The sequence below is a fragment of the Schistocerca piceifrons genome, chromosome 4, assembly GCF_021461385.2.
Source record: "Schistocerca piceifrons isolate TAMUIC-IGC-003096 chromosome 4, iqSchPice1.1, whole genome shotgun sequence".
Taxonomy (NCBI): Eukaryota; Metazoa; Arthropoda; class Insecta; order Orthoptera; family Acrididae; genus Schistocerca; species Schistocerca piceifrons.
The window spans coordinates 619,452,585-619,470,806 of record NC_060141.1 but is presented as its reverse complement, the minus strand read 5'-3'; the positions used below and the strand labels follow the sequence as shown (position 1 = coordinate 619,470,806).

At 44.2% G+C, this 18,222-nt stretch overlaps 1 protein-coding gene across 1 annotated transcript in view; it reads right to left on the bottom strand.

Moving 5' to 3' along the window:
- Positions 1-17,738, bottom strand: part of LOC124796065 (solute carrier family 15 member 1-like) — a 230,829-nt gene extending 213,091 nt beyond the window's left edge. Inside the window, exon 1 of the mRNA XM_047260152.1 lies at positions 17,622-17,738. Within this exon, the coding sequence (XP_047116108.1) occupies positions 17,622-17,738 (117 nt within the window). The remainder of the gene's footprint in view (positions 1-17,621) is intronic.
- Between the last annotated feature and the right edge of the window lie 484 nt (positions 17,739-18,222).

Genomic DNA, 18,222 nt, shown 5'->3' with positions numbered 1-18,222 from the left:
GAATCGCCATAATGTGCGCATTTGGGGTTCACAAGCCCCTGGCGAGGTCATGGAGTGCACCAGAGGCAGTCCAAAGGTGAATGTTTGGTGCGCGCTATTGCACGATCGAATTATCGGGCCATTCTTCTTCGCTGAGGCTACCATCACATCTGAAGTGTATCTGGACATGTTGCAACTGTATACTGTTCCTCAGTTGCTTCTGCACCACCCCGATGTCTTGTTTCAGCAAGACAGTATACCGCCTCATTGGGGTTTGGACGGCCGTGCCTATCTCGATATGACCTCTCCTGGGCGGTGGATTGGTCGTGATGGCCAACGGTTTGGCCTCCATGCTCTCCTGACATAACTCCATTAGACTTCTTTTTATGGGGTTAAGTCAAGGACGAGGTCTACGGAACATGTGTACCAGATCTTGAAACCCTGCGGCAACGGATAACCACAGTCGTTGAATCAATCCCTCCAGTGATGTTGGGTAATGTGTGGAGGGGGTTGGGTTGTTTGGGGGGAAGAGACCAAACTGCGAGGCGAGGTCATCGGTCTCATCGGATTAGGGAAGGACGGGGAAGGAAGTCGGCCGTGCCCTTTGAATGGAACCATCCCGGCATTTGCCTGGAGCGATTTAGGGAAACCACGGAAAACCTAAATCAGGATGGCCGGACGCGGGATTGAACCGTCGTCCTTCCGAATGCGAGTCCAGTGTGCTAACCACTGCGCCACCTCGCTCGGTGGTAATGTGTGGACGGAAATTGAATATCGCCTAGATGTGCTACATGCTACCAAGGGTGCTCATGTGGAAGTTTACTGATGTGTGAAAAAAACTTTGATAGTTTGTAAACAATTAGACACCAGTTTCATATTTGTATCTTACTTCTAGCCTGAGTTATCAATTTATGTAATCAGGGAAAGACGTTTCGAACACCCTGTAGGATGTGGTGAAGAACACCGATGAGCCCGGAAAAGAAGGCCACATTCTGTGATCGACGAGCCAACATTACACCACTGTCTCAGACCAGTAGTAATAAATACTGATGCTTCCGAGAGTTCGCGTGAACCATTACGCTGCAGTGCACCAGCCACGGGGCCGAGGCTGTGATGCGCTGGTACCATTCGCCAAGATGATTTCCGCATTCGTGACACTACCTGACTGGTCTACAGAACACTGTCGCTGTGAGCTGCCGACCTGTAACCACTACTGAGACGTGGAAACTACTACGTACAACTTGCTGAGCCAAATTGATGGTGCTTGACGCACTTTCCATATGTCGCAGAACTCGGGGGTTGCGCTAACCGCTGCTGTTCCCAACTGGTACCTAAAAGCAGTCATCGACATTTGCAGCCTTTCTTGGTTCAAGAGCTGCAGACCATCCACACACCATGCAGGGCTGATGGAAGGTTACTTGAGCACACCCCCTTCGACGTCAACGAGATTGCTCTGGTAATCCAGTCCCCATCCTGATCAGCGATGTCTGTCATATAGGTTATGCCGTTCGCTTCCGAAGCCTGTCACCTGCCTGATACCGAGATTACGCAAGCTGGCCGCCGAGGACGACGTCCGCCGCAGTTCACTGAGACAGCATCAGTAAGTTCCAAGACAGTGTGCGCTGCACCACTGCCGGACTGGGCAACAACACAAATTTAATCAATAAATTCTTGTTTCGCTAATGTTGTGTCATTACGCACAGCGTGCCGACTGGCTTGCTCCACCGCACTTTGTGCTCCGTGATCCGGACAACAGTAGAGGTCTCAACCCGAGCCCCTACGAGACATTAAGTCTGCCTGATATGGTTTAGCTGTGGTTGTTTTTTCGTGCAATCACATCACCAACAATCGGCCTGGGCAGCTATCCCTGGTGGACTCGTTTCTCAGGTGACATCCAGTTACTAACGCACGTTCGAAGTCAATGTCAATGAGCTCTACTGATCGACCGATTCAGCTGTTACCGTTTGTCTTCTGAGAACACAATACTCCCTGTCTTCTTTTATACTGGCGGATCCGCCTCTCATTGCATCTAATGGTCAATTCTGTATCTTATAGGGATGTACGGATACTTTTGATCATATGGTGTATTTTTTTAGAAGACGTCACTGTCATCAATGTAAGGCTACCAGAAGTCACAATAAACATGGTCGCCCTGAGAAGAAACAAACAAACCGAGAAAACCCACCAAGATCAACCCAAGACGATAGCAGGAAATGTCGACATACAAAGCCTATAACCACCACCGATTATTATAGTTAGTAATACGAAGGAAGGTGAGCATGTGTTGATACTAACTCAAAGCTTTTCGAAATTCTAGGAACACCGAATCAACCTGGTTCTCTCAATGCGTAGCACCTAGGATATAATGTATGAGCCGGCCGGAGTGGCCGTGCGGTTCTAGGCGCTACAGTCTGGAGCCGAACGACCGCTACGGTCGCAGGTTCGAATCCTGCCTCGGGCATGTATGTGTGTGATGTCCTCAGGTTAGTTATGTTTAATTAGGTCTAAGTTCTAGGCGACTGATGACCTCAGAAGTTAAGTCGCATTGTGCTCAGAGCCATTTGAACCATTTATAATGTATGAAGAGAGCGAGTTGAGTTGTGGATGGTTGCGATCTTTGCTCTTTCCGATAATGAGGAACGTACTTCTGCCCAAAGGATCTGCGGTAAATTACGGTCAAGAGCTGAAGTACTCCACTCGAGATAGTAACCCACTGGAGGCTGTTCAGGGACATTTTCTGAGTATTTAGGTACAAGGTACTCTTGGACTGTGGTGATTGTTTACAAAGTAATAATATTATTATTATTAATTCGGTTTCTTATCTCTACAACCTATGTTTCTCTGAAAATAACGCCACAGTAGTGATATAGCCTTTACTATGCAATCACCAAAACGTACAACACAAAACAGAGTAATGTGATGTAGTTGATGGTACTTCGAGAATATCAGAGCAAGGTGTTATTTTACTATCTTCCATTGCATTAAATAAACCTGTACAAGTAGTGATATTGGCCAATTCTTCATCAGCAACCCTACCCGTATTGGTATGTATCACTGTCAACGTACAGCTCACAACTGCGGAAAGCAAACCAGAGACTGAACCGATGAGTACTGAGCGTAAGCTTGAAGAGTAAAGAAGGCATTAGTGTTATCAACAACAAGTAACGCGAGTGAATAGAACAAGTTTCTTCCCAAACGAGACACACAGCGCATACAATCGACATTTGCACTGCTGTGCAGATAATTTCAGTCCAATAGAGATTCAAAGATAAATGGGAGTGATATATAGACGAAATGCTATTACTTTGTAGCGAATCACTAGAGACCACGGGTCCGTTATACCGAAATACTCGGCAAATATTCGTGCACAACCACCGAAATTTAATCGACGAAGTTCGTGTTCACCCTTTAGAATTAGACAGACTCCTTCGGGCCGGCCGGAGTGGCCGAGCGGTTCTAGGCGCTACAGTCTGGAACCGTGTGACCGCACCGGTCGCAGGTTCGAATCCTGCCTCGGGCATGGATGTGTGTGATGTCCTTAGGTTAGTTAGGTTTAAGCTGTTCTAAGTTCTAGGGGACTGATGACCTCAGAAGTTAAGTCCCATAGTTCTCAGAGCCATTTGAACCATTTTTTAGACTCCTTCGGGCCCTGACGCCTTACTGAGTTTTAGCATTTTAAGTTGCTTTCCAGTGCTACTAGTACCGATTACTACTGTGATTCGTCATCAGTGTTATCGTTGAATTATGGAAACATTTCTTGGTTTTCTTTGCTGAGGAACATTCGAAAATAGCACACCTCATTTCGGCTTTTGTTTTACTATTTTCTATTTCGCTTCCTGTCTAGGCCATAACCTTACAATACCACTGATATTGCTTGTGTTTCTGGGACTCTGTAACGTATCATTTCCGAGTCGAGCACGTTGGCTAATATTAGTTGCTCTTCTGAACGGCCGCCTGCGCCAGTTTTCCAGTGTACGCGGAACTGCAGCTGTTCACCAGCCTGGAATAAATCGCGGGATTCTCGTAGTCTGGCTGAAGCGAGGAAGCCTGGCCCGACCCGACTGTTTTCAGAGGCGAGTGGATGTCTAGCGTTTGTTAATACTTTCTTCTAGGAACAAACTACTGGCCATCTTGGCAGACAGCAACAGCTTACAGAGGTACTAGGGGCGTTAGCAGAAAATTTCCAATCGAAGTGCCTACTTTCTGCCCTGAAGGCTGACTGGTCTAAAAGTCTAGACATTAAAATAACTTCTTAGATCTGTCGCAGTCCGGGAAATATAGGTAGCTGCGGGCAACCCTCCTGGGATACACTGTGGAGCGGAGGTGGTGTGGAGGTGTTTATTTCGGAAGTCGTATCAGTAAAGTTGTTCTCTCGGTGCTGAAAGCTTAGAAAGTGTTCGTAAGTGCGATCCCGTGTGCGGGGGTGGGAACCGTCTTAGTCAACAGTCCGTATACAAGGCGGTTGTTACGGTGTAGCGGGCCTACACAAACTGCATTAGAAGAGGCCGCCCAACAGCCCACAGAGCAATCAGCTGTAGGTGTTGTCTTAAAAAACGAAGCGGACTTGGTTGTTTGAAGATAATAAATTGTGTTTTGCTCTAATAAAAATTTGAAGTGTGCAGTTCTTGCGTGTGACTTTACCCTCTTTGACTGTAGAAAATGGTTCAAATGGCTCTGAGCACTATGGGGTTTAACGTCTGTGGTCATCAGTCCCCTAGAACTTAGAACTACTTAAACCTAACTAACCTAAGGACATCACACACATCCATACCCGAGGCAGGATTCGAACCTGCGACTGTAGCGGTCACGCGGTTCCAGACTGAAGCGCCTAGAACCGCACAGCCACACCGGCCGGCTTTTGACTGTAGATTGTGATCCTATGTGATGTACAAAGGAGATGGTAGGAAACACTTGGTGACAGTATAGTGACTGACTGCGATGTTTGTTGTCCAATACAGTAGTCGGATTTGAGAGATTTTTAGAAACAGTCGGATTGCTGTACGGTACTGATTACTGTTATAGAAGAAGTGATAATTTTAACTATGTCTCACTGGTCAAAGTGTTGCTGGCGATCTTTATTTACATTGGTAGTATGTACAAATTATCAAGGTCCATCAACCAACGTTTCGGACGAAGTCTGCAGAGCAATCTGTCTCGAGCACCGCACTGTGCCAAGAGTTTGTGGCCGTGACTTCGCCAGACGCTGCGGAAGTTCTGAGAAAGCGGACATGTTTCAACATGTTCTGTGATAATATATTCCTACAGCACTTAGTGAAGACTTTTTGCATTGTCCTTCCAGTAGCCGACCGCGCATCAAATAACATTTGTCTGTCTGCGGATGTATGCCTTGTTTTCTATCTGTTGTGCTGCTTCTTAAGAAGCTTCCTGATTTTCTTCTGTGTATCAAGGTGCGTATCTCCCATCTACACTTATTCTTTTAGATACAGATTTTTCTATTCGCTTATGCTTGAGCCACAGTAGCTCTCCATATTCACTACCCAGAATCAAATGAGTCTGACTCCTGGCTAAGAAATAACTTCATCACTGGCTGAATTATGCACACTTTTCTGCTTGCACTTCTAATGCTTTGTATCTCGATGCCCATTGTTCAAAAATGGCTCTGAGCACTATGGGACTTAACTTCTGAGGTCATCAGTCCCCTAGAACTTAGAACTACTTAAACCTAACTAACCTAAGGACATCACACACATATCCAATGAAGGAGTTTTCTTTCGTTTGCTACACATAAAAATCCTAGTTTATCTTCGTGTACTATTTCATTTCGTTTCTCACATAGAAACAACTGAAAAAAATAATTTGAGGGCAGAGGGCATAAATATCGAAATATTGATCCGAGAAAACGGATCGAAGTTTTTATCTCACGTTATCAACTGACTTTGACATGAAGTAACTCGTCGGAAACATCTGATGATAGAAGCAAAAAATAAGCACAAACTGATGAGAAAAATTCGATTCTCCCAATTACACCCTTTTTTTACTGGCTTTTAAATGAAAATATTATGTCTGCTTGCTGTAATGAAATTTATAATAATCAGCTCTGCTGCTGAGGGGTACATTCTTACATATGAAATTCGTAACGACTCTGGAGGCCGTCACTACGAGAAAAGACTGGTTCAAAGAAACACCACGTATTTTATTGGTTTCTTTGCTGTATGGGACCGTGTTCGTACAGAAGACCAGTACCTTAATTACAGTCTGAAAATTTTTCTTATACGAAAGATATGGCGGTGGTTCTCGTTCTGTATTGCATAGGTCTAGTTCCTGTGCAGAGGCTATCCCTTCTTGGAATCGAATAAAGCCACAGAGGATTTGGTAGAGCGTCAGTAAGGAGATTCAGAAGCTGCCGAGTTAGCTACTTACTGTCACCGTCGTCCGAGTGTTTGGCGCTGTCCATGGCTGGTACTGACGAAAGCCGCGCAGGTGCTACTGAGCTGTTATATATCGGCTTATCGGGTGCACCTATCAATCACTGACCATCGAAGCGGTGCTGATTACGGCTGACCTCAAACGTCCCGCCGCTATACACTGGCGACCACTCAGTACGAAATTGTTTGACGCAACATAGACACTGGAACTTATCGCGGAGTCGCATCGCTTTGATCCGGACGCCACATACACGCGGTAATTGCATCACCTATTAAGGATCGTGCAGCAGTGTTTACAAGAGTAGCTACTTCTGGTGAGCAACAAAACGTATGCAAATGCCGCGATTCGTTTTTCTGTGTGATTAATTTTGAACAAGTCAATGATTTCTGTAGAGTTTTTGAGGACCAAAAGCAAAATAAGAAGAAAAAGAAAGAATCATCGATATGAATGACTGAACAGGAAATTACAGTTAAAGTCTATTAACAAAAGACAACCTTCTGCTTCGAGACAGAGGAACACCAAACTGGCCATGCCAATAATGTGGAGAAGGTTCAATACAAACCATTTAACTCGTAGAAGATCTAAAGCAAGTGCTAAAAGAGAGCGCGAGAAGTGTCGGCCAGATGATAAACAGTGTCTCACTGTGAGAAATGCACCGCAACTTCCAGAACTAATGTTATCACTCCCTGGTCTTAATCTCCGGACGGGACTAGAAAGGGGTTATGCTTACTTTTATATTAGCTTGGTGCATAAGTTCGCATCGTTTCTGTTTTGTATGTTGGCATTCCGGTTGCTATGGGCTCATTTATCGGTTTTCATTTTTTTATTTGCAGGTCACTGTTGCTAAGTGAGTCTACATACGTCATTTTGTTATATGGAGATAAAGAGTAGAGCTGTGGATGCTAGAAAATGGAATGCCAAGTGGAGAAATCGGAAGATTTCCGACATATTCTTGGAAATTTGTGGTAAGGTCTTATGGGACCAGAATGTTGAGGTCATCGGTCCCTAAGCTTACACACTACTTAATCAAGCCTAAATACGCTAAGGACAACACACACGCCCATGCCCGAGGGAGGACTCGAACCTCCGACAGGGGGAACCGCGCGGACCGTGACAAGAAATCCAAACCGCGCGGCTACCCCGCGCGGCCACATATTCTTCAGTTTGAGTTCGATAGAGTTGTGACAGCAGTGGAGGCAGACAGAAACATTGGACCATGTATTGGGATAATGCCATTGGACTGAGCACGGCAAGAAAATGCTTTTCTCGTTTTATGGAGGGTCATTTTGACACTGGTGACTCTACACGTTCAGTATGTCCTTCGGGGTTTGATGAAATCGTTTAAATGCATTAATCCACAACAATACACGTCAGTGTACTCGAGAGCTGGCAGATGTGGTGAACTGTGATCATTCCACCATCGTTCGGCATTTGGTGTAATGGGCAAGGTTCAAAAATCGGGTGTATGAGTACCACGTGAAATAAGCCAAAATCACAAAAATCAGCAGGTGGCCATATGTGCATCTCTGCTTGCTCGTCACCAGCTGGTTCGTGAATAACACTGACGATTCTATCCTGTGTTGTTACTGGTGAACAGGAAATTACAGTTAGAGACTATTAACAAAAGACAATATTCTACTTCGAGACAGAGGAACACCAAACTAGCCATGCCAATAATGTAGAGAAGGCTCAATACAAACAATTTAACCCGTAGAAGATATCGAGCAAGTCTAAAAGAGAGCGCGAGAAGTGTCGGCGAGATGATAAACAGTGTCTCACTAGTGATCCTGTGAGAAATGTATCGCAACTTACAGAACTAAGTCGTGACTTTATACTAACATAAAGAAAAGAAAGGAGTGGTTGAGCCCAAGCAAAGCTGCAAGTCTCCGTACAAAGACCTGCGCGCATCCACGGAAGACAATGTTATGCATCTGGTGGAACAGCAACGGTGTGGTGTGCTACGAATTGCTTCCCCGAGGTGTAACCATCACTGTTGATATTTATTGTCAACAACTGAGACATCTTGCAGACGCAGTTCAAGGACAACGACCAGGAAGGTTGCGTGAAGTGCTGCTACTCCACGAAAAAGCCCGCCCGCATTCTTTTAGACTTACAAAGAATACTATGCATGAGTTGCGTTGGGAAGTCACTCCGCACCCACCTCTTTCACCTGATCTTGCGACTTCAGACTTTCACCTTTTCCTTTTTCTATCGAACAATCTTCAACGAACATCCTTTCCGGAAGAAATGCGCTCCGAACATGGCACGACGAGTTCTTCGCCTCAAAACTACACTACTGGCCGTTAAAATTGCTACACCACGAAGATAACGTGCTACTGACACGAAAGTTAACCGACAAAAAGAAGATGCTGTGATATGCAAATGATTAGATTTTCAGTGCACTCACACAAGGTTGGCGCCGGTGGAGACACCTACAAGGTGCTGACGTGAGGAAAGTTTCCAACCGATTTCTCATACACAAACAGCAGTTGACCGGCGTTGCCTGGCGAAACTTTGTGATGCCTCGGGTAAGGAGGAGAAATGCTTACCATCACGTTTCCGACTTTGATAAAGATCGGATTGTAGCCTATCGCGATTGCGGTTTATCGTATCGCGACATTGCTGCACGCGTTGGTCGAGATCCAATGACTGTTAGCAGAAATTGGAATCGGTGGGTTCAGGAGAGTAATACGGAACGCCGTGCTGGATCCCAACGGCTTCGTATCACTAGCAGTCGAGATGACAGGCATCTTATCCGCATGGCTGTAACGGATCGTGCAGCCACGTCTCGATCCCTGAGTCAACAGATGGGGACGTTTGCAAGACAACAACCATCTGCACGAACAGTTCGACGACGCTTGCAGCAGCATGGACTATCAGCTCGGAGACCATAGCTGCGGTTACCCTTGACGCTGCGTCACAGATAGGAGCGCCTGCGATGGTGTACTCAACGACGAACGTGGCAAAACGTCATTTTTTCAGATGAATCCAGGTTCTGTTTACAGTATCATGATGGTCCATCCGTGTTTGGCGACATCGCGGTGAACGCACATTGGAAGCGTGTATTCGTCATCGCCATACTGGCGTATCACACGGCGTGATGGTATGGGGTGCCATTGGTTACACGTCTCGGTCACCTCTTGTTCGCACTAACGGCACTTTGAACAGTGGACGTTACATTTCAGATGTGTTACGACCCGTGGCTCTACCCTTCATTCGATCCCTGCGAAACCCTACATTTCAGCAGGATAATGCACGACCGCATGTTGCAGGTCCTGTACGGGCCTTTCTGGGTACAGAAAATGTTCGACTGCTGCCCTGGCCAGCACATTCTCCAGATCTCTCACCAATTGAAAACGTCTGGTCAATGGTGGCCGAGCAACTGGCTCGTCACATTACGCCAGTCACTACTCTTGATGAACTGTGGTATCGTGTTGAAGCTGCATGGGCAGCTGTACCTCTACATGCCATCCAAGCTCTGTTTGACTCAATGCCCAGGCGTATCAAGGCCGTTATTACGGCCAGAGGTGGTTGTTCTGGGTACTGATTTCGCAGGATCTATGCACCCAAATTGCGTGAAAATGTAATCACATGTCAGTTCTAGTACAATATATTTGTCCAATGAATGCCCGTTTATCATTTGCATTTCTTCTTGGTGTAGCAATTATAATGGCCAGAAGTGTACTTCATTTCTACAGTAACGGAATCGCAAAGTTACCCCAGCATTGGCAGACTGTTGTAAATAGTGAACGAGAATACTTTGCGGCTGGTCCCGGCGGAGGTTCGAGTCCTCCCTCGGGCATGGGTGTGTGTTTTTGTCCTTAGGATAATTTAGGTTAAGTAGTGTGTAAGCTTATGGACTGACGACCTTAGCAGTTAAGTCCTATAAGATTTCACACACATTTGAACTTTTTTTTGAGAATACATTATTAATTATTAAAGCGTATGTTATGTGTATCTGTTGTGTTTATTAAACTTATGAAAAAACGCTCAACATAATAGTCGTCTTATATTAAGAATACATAACTTAAGAAGGTCGAGCGTGTTGATGGTACGCAGATGATTTCTTGCCCACGTTTTCTGACAGGATTTCCAAATACAGAATACAGAGGGAAAACAACAAATGTTAATGAAATACAGTTAGTCTGAATACATTAACTGACCTCCAGTTCTAGTTGTGGGATCTCACTCCCACTGGTCTCTACGTAACGCATTCCGTCTAGGGTCGCGTTATTAATGTCCTAGATTTCTTTTGCTGTGCTGGTTTTCCAGCTTGTTATCGATTATCTTACTCGACTGCGTTGTTATCTGTGCCGCCGTTTCACTTCGGGAACAATTAACTCGAGCAATAAAAAAACATTTGACACAAGCGACTTACTTATGATCTGGTTTTGAATGGAAGCAGATCTATTTCGGTAAGACCGCTTCTTCTCGTTAACCCTCGGGGGCATAACAGGGACCTTTTAGACACGGAAACTTTTCACTTTTTCAACAAATTGTCTTAAAACTAGTTTTTTTCTATCTTTTTCAATCCTTGCAAATACAACTGACTTTCTTCGGTAAGTTGTTACGTAACCTTCGTACTGATAGTGGTATAGTTAAGGTTATAACTCGACCTGGTAGGAAGATTACCGTCGCTTGTCATGTCCTACAGCTCCTGCAAGCTACCCTCTGTAGTAATGGTTTATCGAAATCCTGCGGTCCACGATTTTACAGGTCCCTGCGAGTTACTGATGGTGTATAAATAAAAACAAGTGGACCTGCGGATACCTCTCCTAACCGTTGTTCGTTCAAAAGGTGGTGGAGGGGATGGTTCGCCAACCTAACAGAGCCAATACTCGTGCCTTCGCGACCTGTCCCACCTGACTTGCGCACTATCTTTGCCAAACTTGTTCGCGTTTACGGGGTTCGTATTATCCTACCACAGAAACCACTCTACTCATTCAATGCTGCGACCTCTGACCAAAACTTTCTGCTACTTCACATAATATTTCATTCATACAGTCCAAGGTCGCATAAAGGAAAGGATGCAAGGAAACGTGGCACACACTAAAGAAAAAAATCATTGAAAAACCAAATAAACACAGCTTGGTCCATTCTCTTCTGCTTGTTACCACAGACTTACTTGTATTGGAATTTATTGAGAAAAATATGGAATGGAACAACCAGTTCCGTTTCAAAGTATATTTTTTTGTAAGTCGAATTCTGAAATTTTTAATACTATACATGTCATGCATGACAGAGGTCTTTAAAACCCCTTAGCAAACCGTTTTCCAGTAATCTGTTTGTCAATTATCTGAATGGTGTTTTAAAAAAGCAAGTTACTGCTAACAGTTATCCTTTCTGCACAATTATACTCTTGGTCGTGTGGTCAGAAGTACCGTAAAAGCTACAACCGAATACTCTTTTGAAGGTAAGTGTATTTCTCAATGTCAAAATCTCCCGGATGAACATAAGTTTAGTTTCATGAACAGGATAATCATGTAAGACAGCTTTATTCTTAACTTGCATGTCATACTACCCGTAAGAGGCGAAAGAACAGCATGTCAAGCCAGATCAAGTGATCGAAATTTTGAATCAACTGTTGTTGAACGACTTGATGATGAAGGTAACTTTCATTACCAAGATTGTAGAGATTCAGACACTGTTGGTACCTGGTATAATGAACTCGTGGCTCCTAACACCCTAAGTGAAGCGAGCACTCAAGAATCTCGTACATGTTACATGCTACAGATTTCCTTATCGGTCACGATGGAACTCATGGAGTACATTATTGCCACCAGTTAGCGGAATAGTTGCTCCCGGTCCAGTAAGAGCTAGTGTGACAAAAGAAAATGGAAATTCCACTAGAAATGATGGATTGCATATCCAGAGAATTTTCATCATCATCATCATCACTTAGGTTTGAAAGACAAATTGACAATTGTATGTTATGTCACCAAAAAGAAAAAAAGTGTGATACTGCTAAGTTCTCCGCACCATAGAACTGCTGTAAATGAAGGTGGTAAAAACAACTAATAGAGAGTTTTCTTCTGCAATGAATGTAAATCGCCAGTTGATTCTCTTGACCAGGAGGTACGTACATACACGTGAAAGGGGCAGTCAAGAAGATGGTATTCTATCTTATGACCAACGTATCAGTTTAGTCTTGTTCTTATATTTACAGCAACATCGCACATACATGGCAGGTAAATCTGATAAAAGGAGAATTTTTCTGATATGGACAGGGGAATCAACAACGTCTCAAAAAGAAAGTCCTACACGCCCAACAGATGACGATTGCGGAAACTAGATTACCAACAAAACATTTCATGTGCCCACATCCATTATACAGGAGAAGTGCTCAAACATATAGCAAATGCGCAACGAATATATGAAAATAAAGCGAAATTATTTGTGAAGAGTGTTCTTCTTCACGATCATATCATCTAGCGTGGACCAGTAAGACTGAGATTTAGTAATTCAATCCGAGGAAAATGTATAATGTATAATATGGTGTATCATATTACACTTAAACGAAGGTCACAACATCATAATAGACACTTTCTTATTCATTCCGTGTCACGAACTCCTTAAGAATTTGATAATATTTCTTGTAATACAATTTTATAAATATTTCGAGGTATGGGTCTATATTGCTTGTCCAGCTACTCATGTGTCTAAGGGTTAATCGAGTGTCATTACGCGACCAGGAATTTATATAGAGCGAGTTTATAAATTAATTATACAAGAGTAACCTTTAATTGTGAAAAGGACAAATAACTTACAGAAATGTTTCATAGAGCACTGAAAGTGGTGTGTCTTCAAGTTGTATTCCCGCCTTAACACTGTTAGTTCTCGACGTTCCCGCGAGTTGGCAAGTGTGAATGAGTAATTCCAGCAATCATCATGGAATCGTGTAATGGTGCAGAACTTGCGTAGTATTGTTTCTGTTTTCATGAATAAAAATTTGTTACTACAATTCAGAGATAATTGTGGACTAAATATCGCAAGCCACCACCTCATATCAAACTGTAATACTGTCAGACTTCGTTAACTGCTTCAGAGACTCCTGGCCGATCCTGACCCAGCGTCCTATATGATACACAGCCAGTTTCGGTGAAACGACTGTAGCAATTAATAACTATTTGTGAGGTGATGGCTTGCTATATTTATACCTGAATTGTCTGTACCCTGTAGTCGCAGATTTTGATTCATGAAACCATAAGCGCTGTTTAGGCGCTGCACCATTATATGACTCCACGATGACTGTTGGAATAACTCATTCGCACATGCCACATAGCGGCAACGTCAGGAACTAACAGCGACAGGTGGGATAAAACTGCATACATTGCTGCACCAAACTTTTCTGTAAATTATTTACTCTTTTCACAATTAAAAGTTACTTTTATAAACCGGTAACTACTGTATAAACGCCCTGTACTGCAAAACAATTTAATGTAAATGGTAAGTGCTATTTTTGTGATAGTAACTTTTTCTTTTAAATTCGTTAAATTAAACCTTCATGTGTTCTAGCAGACGTAGTTGGGGGGAGTACAAAAAGTTAACATTGCTTCGTCACGAAAAGAGAGTTTTGGTTAATATAGATTGAGAACATAGGAGAAACCTGAACGGGTGTGAAATACTTCTTCCTTTTCAAATATAATACTGTATTGTCTACTTTGTTCCTGTATAGAAGGGAATAAATATTCTCTTGTAGTTACGTTGTTATTTTGTTCTAGGAGCATGGCGGTGTAATCTAATTTGATGAATCGTCTACGTTACTGAATTTGAAAGTAAAGAACACTTCCAAACCAGAAAATAATTGAAGTTCACTGGATTTTAGAAGAAAAGAATCGAAATAAAGCATCCTAGTGAGGGTTGTTTTTAACTGTTTCCTTCAAACAAAAGCATGGTGTCCATTAGCCACTTTGGATAATTTATGATGTAATTTTATTTAACGTAAGTATTCACTTGACGAGCCATTATATTACTTCAGTTTCTCCTTTTTTCCTACGAACAAAGATTCGGAACCTCCCTCGCACTATTGATTCATTTCATAGTTACTGACTGTAGTTCTCCTCTTTGGCGTTTCACTTTGTTGTAATTTCTCAGAAAATGGTTGGAAGCAATGAGCAGCACTTTCCGATCACGTTTGTTCCGATTAATGCTGTTTTTCATTCATATTTAGCTTCTGTAATATTCCAGCTTAATGCAGCTGCCCTAGGAGTACCATATTACATTCGTCGGTATAACTTACATTCTTAATAAATCTTCCAGATATTGTTGTTTATTTATTTTCAACATGCTCGACTAAAATATCTGCAATACTACATGCAGGCTATGTGTGTATTATATTGTGTGTATTGCATTGTGTGTGTGTGTGTGTGTGTAATGTTCGTGTTGTATTATGATGATGATGAGATAATGGAGAGGGTGAAACCCGGTGCGCGAATAGCAGCTAAGGGGCTGCCAAGTTTAACATCCCCATCCGACAGATTGATCACCCTCAACAGTGTCACACACCCCCACTTTATGAGACGTTTGGTATTTAAACCAGAACGTTGGCGGGAAATCTGGTACCCGCCAGGTTAGCCGAGAGCGCTAATGCGCTGCTCCCTGGACTCGGGTAGGCGCGCCGGCCCCGGATCGAATCGACCCGACGGCTTACGACAGAGGCCGGTGTGCCGGCCAGCCTGAATGTGGTTTTTAGACAGTTTTCCACATCCCACTAGGTGAATACCGGGCTGGTCCCCACGTCCCGTCTCAGTTACACGGCTCGCAGACATCTGAACTCATTCGCACTATTTCATGGGTTACACTAGACACAGACAGTCGGAGTACACTAATTCCATCCTGCGGGTACGGGGTGGCGGCAGGAAGGGCATCCGGCCACCCCTTAAATTAACCTTGCCAATTCCGATTAACCATGCCGACCCTGCGTCATTGCGGGAAAAAGGCACCAGCAAAAGAAAGAAAAGAAAGTTGGCGGGAAATCTGGTGATCAGGAACTTCACGCCACCACCTCACCTCCCCTTACCGGCCAAATACTGGCTGCGAAAATTTTTTCCACCCTGTGCATTCAAACCGGCTTAACCACGGGTATTTACGATCTCGGCCACTGAGGTGGGTCAATCAAAAATGGTTCAAATAGCTCTGAGCACTATGGGACTTAACATCTATGGTCATTAGGTCCCCTAGAACTTAGGACTAAATAAACCTAACTAACCTAAGGACAGCACACAACACCCAGCCATCACGAGGCAGAGAAAATCCCTGACCCCGCCGGGAATCGAACCCGGGAACCCGGGCGTGGGAAGCGAGAACGCTACCACACGACCACGAGATGCGGGCGCGGGTCAATCCTCCAGACTAGTAACAACGAAGTGTTCTGCAGCAACATCGCACTGATATGTATATCACCCTGCGAAACGTGTCTTTATTATCTACATTATAAGGCAACTCCAGGTGTGGTTGCCTTTACATATCGTACTAGAAGGTGTCACTCTTAGTCTAGCTACATTCTCTTCGCTAGTGATATGTACCACTAATGCAATATACGGCCGTTTATAATTACACCTGTTAATATTTCATGAGAATCGTTGCCTTCTGACGCTGCGACCACATAACACTTTTTAGACTGAATCAGCAGCTTATTAGAAGAACCCTTACCGAGCTGTCTGTACAGTTTTCCTTTATCAGTTAAGATGATACTTCTGATATCTTTTTGTTAAGAATCTGTGGATGAATAAGTAACTTAAAAAATGTAAAATTAGCAGTAGCGGAGCAACAAGACGAATGTGATCAGGTTATGGATTACAAGAACATAGCAAGTGCTAGACAGAGAAAGAAATATCTGTAGAATGAAAGTCCGTGAAGAAGTTGAAATACCGAAGAATAAGTAAAATCTCAATAGAGACGACGATTGCAGGCTTATGTCTTCGTGGTTACCCATCACGAAAGTAAACACCCAGCCACAGCGAGCGAACAAGATAAACAACAACCAGGAAACAATGGAGGCGGCACCACAGCAATGACAACATTTTTGAAATGCCCCTCTTTCAGTATTTACCCAATGATGACAGCCCGCCTGAAGGTTTTTAACTACTAGCTCTACTTCCCCGGGAGAAGTGAACGTGATACTGTCTTTCGACAGAGTTAGCCATCCAGAGATACCAGTGGAATCCAGATGACCCAGCAGAGATACCGAAATGCCGAGTATTGAATGTGTTTGAAGAGGATGATACAAGCTTCATTTCAGACAAGATGATTGAAAAAAATTATTCACTGGCTGACACAAAATGTGAAGCTCCCAAAACACGTGGTCAGATAATGTAATTTCGTACACGTACATACCATTGGCCAATATGTAAATTACTAGAGCTGCAAATCTCTGAAACAGGTAGAACGGCACACTAGAGTGCATTAATGTTCTTAGTGTTTATCATTGTTATCAGACCTAGTAAGGTATACATAGAGTGTAAAAAGCGTGTGCTGTTGATTGAAGGACACGGAGATGACGTTTACACGTGTGGGACAGCGTTGTCAGTACCTACCAGGATTTGAAAAGGGGATCATTGTGGTTCTTTAGAATGAAATTTTCACTCTACAGCAGAGTGTGCGCTGATATGAAACTTCCTGGCAAACTAAAACTGTGTGCTGGACCGAGACTCGAACTCGGGACCTTTGCCTTTCGCGGGCAAGTGCTCTACCAACTGAGCTACCCTAGTACGACTCACACCCCGTCCTCACCGCTTTAATTCCGCCAGTACCTCGTCTCCTACTTTCCAAACTTCACAGAAGCTCTCCTGGTTCGCAGGAGAGCTTCTGTGAAGTTTGGAAGGTAGGAGACGCGGTACTGGCGGAATTAAAGCGGTGTGGACGGGGTGTGAGTCGTGCTTAGGTAGCTCAGTTGGAAGATCACTTGCCCGCTAAAGGCAAAGGTCCGGAGTTCGAGTCTCGGTCCAGCACACAGATTTAGTTTGCCAGGAAGTTTCATTGTGGTTCTTTGTTTGGCCATCTGGTCGAATCGTGCAATATTTGTGCGACATTCTGATATGACAGTGGCTCGATGTTGGACAGCATGGAAACACAGGGGCAGGCATACTCATTATCAAGGCTCCAGTCGTCCACGTCTGACCATCTGCCTTGCCATCCCAGAACAAATAATGGTCTGTCGAAATAGTTCACAAATGAACTGCGGGATGTCAGTGTCCAGTGGGCACCATATTTCGCAAACGACCACGTTGCATCGTCAGGTGCGTTGATGAACTGACTGATGGAGGCCAGCGCTGCACTTTTATCTCCTCCCCCTCTTTCTCTGGTCGGCCGCTCCAATGGCCGTCCGCGCCCAGCGTCCCTACCCCACTGCTCCTGCTGATCCAGTGTTCCATCCTAGGTTCGCACCTAGGTGCGCGCGCTGGCAGCACCACTGCTACTTCTCCGCCTGCCCCCTCCCCCCCCCCCCCCCCCTCGCGCAGTCAGTTCGTTATCTAGCATCTCATTCCTCTTCTTGACCATTCTGATAGTAGGGTCCCATGCCTTGCTAAGTGTGTACCCGATATCACGATTTTTTAGTGGTTCTCTAACTCGAATCTCATTTGGTTCATTAATGACACAGTCCCAGAATTTGGATATCTGTGTCAGAATCTTGGTGTGGTTATGGTTATAGTCCATTCCATGCAGTTCCTTCAGGCAATGTTCTGCGACTGCTGACTTGTTAGGCCACTGCAATCTAATATGATTTTGGGGTTCTCGGCAACGATCTTCGACAGTGCGCAGTGTCTGGCCTGTGTAGGTCTTACCACATTGGCAGGATATCGGATAGATACCGGATATCCGTAGTCCAAGATCATCTTTCACGCTACCTTTAGCACC